This window comes from Hydra vulgaris, chromosome 04, assembly GCF_038396675.1.
Source record: "Hydra vulgaris chromosome 04, alternate assembly HydraT2T_AEP".
Taxonomy (NCBI): domain Eukaryota; kingdom Metazoa; phylum Cnidaria; class Hydrozoa; order Anthoathecata; family Hydridae; genus Hydra; species Hydra vulgaris.
In genome coordinates this window covers 11,949,459-11,957,500 of record NC_088923.1, presented here as the reverse complement: position 1 = coordinate 11,957,500, position 8,042 = coordinate 11,949,459, and the positions used below count along the sequence as shown (strand labels likewise).

At 28.2% G+C, this 8,042-nt stretch overlaps 1 protein-coding gene across 1 annotated transcript; it reads left to right on the top strand.

Annotated features, from left to right (window-relative positions):
• The first annotated feature begins 2,438 nt into the window (after window positions 1–2,438).
• LOC136079569 (uncharacterized) lies at window positions 2,439–3,863 on the top strand. Its single transcript, XM_065795466.1, has 2 exons — window positions 2,439–2,760; window positions 3,081–3,863. Exons 1-2 carry the CDS (start codon window positions 2,621–2,623, stop codon window positions 3,856–3,858), a joined length of 918 nt encoding a protein of 305 aa, XP_065651538.1. The 5' UTR covers window positions 2,439–2,620; the 3' UTR covers window positions 3,859–3,863.
• Window positions 3,864–8,042: the final 4,179 nt, after the last annotated feature.

Genomic DNA, 8,042 nt, shown 5'->3' with positions numbered 1-8,042 from the left:
ATATTAAGTTCTTACCATTACCATATTAAAGTCTTATATTTCACCAAAGAAATCAGAGACCATTTTCCAGAGTTAGGGGAGAAAAATAAATAAATGATAAACGATGCTACTTCAAAAAACGGCTATTTTATAGCCAAATTTTCTTAAAAACATTATAGCAGCTGAACGTCCGTTAATTTATAAGAGAGCGTTAGGATAGTAAGATTAAAGAAGTTAAGTTAAATTTTTTTTATTAGTTTATAATGAGATACATCTAGTTCATCATATGATCCTTACATGTATATTAAATAATATATTTTCTTAAGATGCTTGTCTACCTTTGCACGCAGCAAATAGATTGATAGTCTTAAGAAGTCAAAAAGATAACGTTTTTTTTCCTCAATTTGTTCCTTTTAAAATAAGTACTACAAAATGTTTTGGTTATGTTTACTTTGTTACAAAAAAATTACGGGCAATTGGTCACAATTAGGTCAGGATAACCGAAATAGTTTTTTATTTCAATGCTACGAAGGATCCTGTGACTTCAACTTTGTATCCGTTAAACTTACGGTATGTTTCAATCGTGAAGGATAAAGCGACCAAATTCAAGTCAATTACCAAGTTCCATTTTAAATTTAATTTCTTGAAATGTAATACCTGTGGCAAGTAAGATATTTATGTTAATAAGGTTACATCATTTAATATAAATTGTTTATGTTACTTGCATGGTATAAGCTGAATATTTAAAACAAAAAGTTTAAAAACATTTTTCGCTTTATCCCAATAAGCAGACACTATTTGGTCCAATAGCGTACCAGGCTTGGCTGCCACGCTGTACCAGGCCTGGCACGCCAGTGCTGTGCCAGCGCCGGGTTGCCCATTGGTTTTGCAATGGCCCGGTATCCGTAAGCCAGTGCTGGTTCAATTCATTGCCAGCGCATGTTGCAACGTGGGTCCATTAAAGGCCCACATTATGCGTTTATTACACATATACTTAATTATTTAAATTATACTTAGGTATGTATAATATATATAATTATAAATAAATTATATAAAAGTATTACCTAATTATTATATTTATATTTACAATATCTATTTTTAAATTTTTTTAATAAGGTGGTAAGTTAACAATAAGAAATAGTTAAAAGTGGTTAATAAATAATTCAACAATTTATGAATGTTTTCCTAATTATGTACTTTTTAGGTATATTATTTTAAAAGTTAAAGAAATTCCAAAATAAAAAAAATTACATGCTCATATATCATTAATAATAGAAAAACTTGTAAAGCTTAAAATAATGCCAAATATACAATTAACATACAAAACATATAAAACAGATAATGTAAGACACCCTAAGCACATTAATCTTTGTCAGATTCGTTAGAATTAGAGCGTTCAAATCGTGGTAATGATAATCGCGGTAAAGGTTTCGATGTTAATGATTGGACGGTATGGTTCAAATTACCACGACTTTCTGTTGAACTGGCTTTCAGAATGGACTTTCTTTCGGCTCTTTCCTTTCTGCCTCCATTTCTGTCGAGAGCTCCAGACAAGAAAGCCACAATTGCCTTTTGAATTTCGCTGTCTGTAGCATCTTTTGTCGGCAAATTTCTTCGTATTGCTTCTACAAACATGAAACAGTCATATACAAAGTGTTTTTACAAAAAATTTTACAAATATCAAAGCCTTTGTTTACGTACGTACTAATAGTTTTGTTATACTATACGTAAAATGTATTATACACGCTGTATTTTACACTCTGCATGCTTAAATTTTTATTTCATAATTTTTGTTAGTAAACTTCGAACAAATAGCAACTATTTGGTCGAATTACAACTTAAAAAAACAACAGATATGTAGTAATAATGTAGTATAAATACAACAGAAAAAGGCTATTATTATATATTCATTCTGATTTAATGAAAACTCTAAAAAAGTTCATGCAAGTAAAACTAATCATGCAGTAATGAGGGGATGTACGATTTCCTAATATAAATTTACCATTTCAATTGATAAATGTTATATATATTATATATAACAAGACAATTTTTCATTTTTAAAATATACATAACACATCCATAAATTGTCAAGGAAGCTAAATAATCTTTAAGATATTCACAAAATATTCTGAATAACGTCAAACATATTTAAAGATTTTAGTATATGACAATGATTAGAATTAAATAAATGACAATTAATTAAAGAAAACAATTGCATACAATTACTTTTAAATATTTATGTTTAATAACTTACAATAACTTACTTTCAATAACTTGGCAAAATTTAAGAGCTCGGAAAGACTTTTTATTAAGTTCACCTTGTCCCGTCCAGTTCAATTTTTTTGCCACTTCATTATTTATTACGGATGATATCATTCGCTTTGTGGCTTCCTTGAGATTTTGCCCGCCTTTTGCTGCTACTCCCTTTACCTAAAAAAAACTGTTACTCTTAATAATACCCCGTTCATACTGACGATAAAACACGTTTTAATTGTCGTATTTTAAACGCGTTTTACATTTTACTATTCTCATCAAATTTAAAATTGGTTTTAATTAAAACACGCAACGTTAAAAGTTGTTTTAATAAAACAACGTCGCGAGGTTGTTTTAATTGCGTTTTATTACCCTGAACTGTTTTTAAATGGCGGAGGAAAAAGCTGTTGCTGAAGAAAAAGTTAAATCTAGAAAGAGAGCTAGACATTGGGATGATGAGGAAACAAAAATACTAATTAGTAAATGGTCAGAAGATAATATCCAAGAAAAGTTGAAGTCATGCACAAGGTTTTGTTTTGTTTTTTTCAGTTAAGTTGGATCAAATTGAAATAACTTGTTAAATAAAATCAAACCACTCGTTACTAAATAGTTTAAATAAATCACAAATAGACAAGAAGTGATTACGAATTACATTAATATTGAATAAACAAGGAAATGAATGTTTATAAATTGTACTTTTTACAACAAGATATTTATTTCTCTTTGATAGTTAGCACAATATATATATATATATATATATATATATATATATATATATATATATATATATATATATATATATATATATATATATATATATATATAACTTCATATTTTTTGGATTTTAGAAAAGGAAAAATTTGGGAGGAAATTTTGCTATTCTTGCAAGCTTCTGGATATGAAGACAGAGATAAAGAGATGTGTAAAACAAGAATTCACACATTGACAAGTGCATATCGCAATTATATTGATAATAAACGAAATACAAGTGGGACTGGTCCTTCCAAAAAACCATCCTGCTTTGATGAAATTGATAAGGTTCTTAGTGACAAACCAACCACATTACCAACTTTTTTGAAAAGTTCCTCAGGCATGAATGTTATTATTGAAAAAACTGCAGAAGTGAATAATTTTAATAATTGTGTTAATGAGTTAGAAAACTGTGAACATATAGACATTGAAACTACTCCGTCAAGTTCTAAATCTGAAGAGTTGGTAAAAAAAGATAATAGTTTTTACTTTAAAAAATCCAAAAAGAAAAAATCAAGAAGTGAGGTAATGTTTGAACAATTAAATGCCACTGTTAATAAATTTATGACCTCTCAGGCTGATATTGATCATAAAATTTTAGAAAGTATTTTAGAAAACCACAAACAAGAAGAATCATGTGTTATATTAAAAGTTCGTCAAGTTGAAGATTTATATTTTATTGAAATAGAACTTTCATTGGCAGATTTGACACTAGAAAAACTTACTTGCACAATAAAAGAGGAATTTTCAGTTCAAGATAATGCATCTTTATTGATTACCAAGTTACCAAATGTACTTATCCGAAATGATAAGGATGTTAAACGTCTTAAAAGTGGGACTGAGATAGAGTTTTTAATTATGATTAAAAAAATGTGAAGCAATTTCTTTGTTTTGTTATTTTTTTCTCAAAATAAAATAAACCATGCCTTTTACAACATTGTTTGAAAAAAATCATTTACAACTAAACAGTTGTAAAATAATGTTTTTTTATGGAATTTCTAATAAACTCAGCTTTATTGTCAAGTTCAATGCAACTGTGGTTTAATATAGGGTTTACTAAGTCAATTTCTGTTTGTTCAATCCATTCATTTAAATACTTTTGCTTTGTCAAAGTACAGAAGTTATGTAGTATACAACATGTTGTAACAATATTGACTGTGTGTTCAACTGTTGTATCTAATCTTTTTAAAAGACATTGAAATCGACCTTTTAATCTTCCAAATCCATTCTCCACCACCACACGACATTTACTAAGAGAAACGTTAAACTTTGCTTCTTCTATACTAAGTTTTCCACGATCTGAGTAAGGTTTCATAAGCCAATTTTTAAGGGGATATGCTGAATCACCAAGGATAAGAGGACCAATTTCAATATTATCAATTATTTTAGATAAGTTTGTAGGTAAAAAGGTTCTAGCCAGACACTCTTTATATAAGGGAGAATTTTTAAAAACCCTTGAATCGTGTGATTTGCCAGTCCACCCTACAAAAATATCTCTAAATAAATACTTGCTGTCTACCAATCCCTGTAAAATAATGGAGTGATATTCTTTTCTGTTTATATAGTCCTCTGAATTTTTATGAGGAGCCTTTATTCTTATGTGACATCCATCAACTGCTCCAACTACTTGTGGAAAACCATATAATTTTTCAAAACTTACTATAACCTCCATTGTTTCTTCCCTTGAGGGTAAGGAAATGTATTTCTTCATTAAGTTATCAACAAAATGTTTACAAATTCTGTGAACTATTGTACAAACAGTTGATTTTCCTAAGCCAAATAAATTGGCTATTGTTCGGTAATCTGCAGATCCACTTAAAAAGTAAAGTGTCACAGCTAACTTCATTTCTAAAGGCAAAGATTTACGAAAGTTAGTGCCTTGTATAGGCATAAAAGGTGAAACTTCCTTGCACAGATAATTAAAGGCTGCTTTAGACATTCTTATGTTTTTTATCCAATCATCTTCGTTCCAACAGTTTACCATTGTTTCGTACCAAAAGCTTTGACTGCGAGGTTTAGTCCAAATTTTTCTGTAAACCGCAAAATTATAAGCAGTAATACAGTTTATCAGTATGTGCTGCAATTGCAGTCTTCTTTTTTTCCTTGATATGTACAATAATACTCGTAACTTCGAGATCAAGTTTTTCTTTGAGAGCGCCATTTTCGAACGTTAATATAAATACTAAAGAACGTTCAATCTGAACGCAAGAAAACTGAAAACATGTTTATTATAAAACTATGTTTACATTAAAACATGTTTATTTAAAACAGAATTTAGTGTGAACTGGGTATAAAACAAATCTGTTTGTTTTTTTTATTAACTTATAAAATCATTTGCAATATACTACAAATTAATTACAGATGTGATTAAGATTGTTTTGACTTTAGAAATATTTGATTAGCTCTTTCAATAAATCCTTTAAAAAAAAAGTAACGTTCTATACCTAACCAATTACCAGTTGGAAAAAGATAATTTTCATGTAATTACATATATTAATAACCATTACAATTAGTTCTCAAACTTTCAGAAGCATTTTTTAGACAACTTAATCGTATGGCTCTTTATTGACAAAGATTATGTCCTTAGGTTTTACAATTTGAAAAAATTGTAAATAGCATTTTTACCGTTTCAGAATCACTAATATATACACAAATCAATAGCCTCTTACAAAAATCATCGCTTTAAAATGATTATTTGAATTATGTTGTTAGGTTAAGACATAAGTCAATGGTCCGCTTGAAAATTAATCTTTAAATTTTAACTATATATAAATTAAAAACTGAAACTATTAAATTTGGAAAAATAATTATTAAAATCATGTTTGAAACAATTCTAAAGCTTACAAGCTTAATAAAAACAATTTTATCCTGCTTTAGTGCATCCTCAAGTTGCTGCAATTGTTCGATGTCACAAACCGGTAAATCAAGAGAATCAAATATATCATCATCATCTTTACCACCTTGTGTAAGAGTCTAACATGGCAGTGTTGTTGTTCACTTGCTTCTGTAGATTATTCACAGCAGCTTTAAGTTCCACCTGAAGAAGAATAATCTTGTTCAAAGTGGCATTCATTGATGAAAAGGCAGTAGTTGATGAAACTAATGAAACAGTTTCAGCATTGTGAACAAGCTCAGACTCAAGCTGTTCTCTATTAACATTATTATTACTGTCATTTGAGGAATTATTTTGAATCTGGCTAGTTAATAATTCTTCTTTTGAAACAACTGCTTTTATTAATGTTTGATTGGCATCAGGAAATGGAGGAGGTGTTGGTGCACGAGAAGGAGATAATTTTTTTTTTGCTGTTCGATCACTTTTTTCAATCATGTTCCATTCTTTATTGACTATAGGAGTAGGTGGTAGCAGATAAGATTTTTTAAATTGTGGTTGTTCATAATAATCTTCAGAGTCACTATCATAATTTTCAGCAGGATACTTTTGTATTCTAAACAGATAAGTCATATGTTTAAAAATGATTTAAAGAAATCCATCTTATTGTATCTAATAAATACCCTAAAGTATACATTATGAAATGCCATATAAGACCTTAAGATATTATAACACAGCAGTGAAAACAATTTCAAGGTTAAACATTGACTGAGTAAATAAGTTTATACATAGTCAACAAATAATAATATAAATTTAGTAAAACATTTGTTTTACTTAAGGCCAAATAAAAAAATATATATACATAAAATAAAGGTGGAATAAATACATATATAATGTGAATTTTAATAAAAAAAAGAAGAAGATGTTACAAGGATGCATCAATATTTATGCAGCCCCGGTCATAAACCTGGCCCTGGCTAAGTTTTATCAACCTGATAGCTTGCTACAAACAAGTAAATTTATTTAACTAGCAAATTAATGTATGGATAATTTTTTATATTTATTGGATTATGAACCAACTTGCACAATATCATTTAACTAATTTACTGCTACAACACCAAGCAATCGCCACTATATTATGCAACAAGTAAAGCAATACATTTCACTTTAAAAATATGGTGTGTATCAAATTTACATATAAATTATAGTAGCTTACCGTTTGGGGCGCAATCTTTGACTTTCGGCGTCACTCTGCAGATCTGATGTGACAGTAGCTTTAGAAAGGCAAAATTGAGCCTTCCCATAAGATTCTGAAAATTGTAGAAAAATTAATAACACAGCTTAAAACCATTGTATTAAAGTAACTGGATTTAAATTTGTGGCACAACTTAAATGGAAGTACAATTAATTAGATAAATGATAAACTATAAACATAGCTAGACATCATTTAAGAAGTAGAATACCATTTTATTATACATTTTTAGAGAAAACCTAAAACAATAACTTTACATCCTATCATAAAAAAAGAGAGCATTTAATTGTTTTTTAAATTAAAATATGAGTGAATTAACTTTTGTCCCTAAAATTCTGACTGAATGCTTTCTCCAATTATCAGTTGGCATTTCTTCCTCCTTGGCAGATTTATTGTTTCTTTGCTGGCTTGTATAAGGAGGCCAATAACACATATCCTTACCGATCAGCCATGCACCTGGTACAATTGCAACATCATCATTTTCGTCAACAAATGCAACAATTGCAAAACAATTTTTATCCATCTACAATTCAGAACAATAAACCCAACACAAAATAAACTTCAAACCTTTTGTAATCAACTCAGTTAAATAGTTTTAACTTATCTTATTTTAAATGTGTTAAATTTATTTAAAGTTTAAATTTCAATTCTTATTAATCTTAAAAATAATAACCACATTACAAATCAATTATAATATCGTTTAGGATACATAAATAACATATATAAAAAACTTCTTCCTTTATAGGTTTCAAATTAAATTATTTACTTTTTTCTTATAAATACTATTATAGTACAATTATTATTACTTAACAAATAATGTTATTAAAGAACAATATTATTTATAGTGAAAATTAATATTGTTATTAATAATATTATTATCAATAGTGAAAAAGTAATAACAATGGTTATATTATTTATAAGGAAAAGTAAAATAAATAACTTACTTTGAAAGCTATAAAAATTTTGTAACATATATAT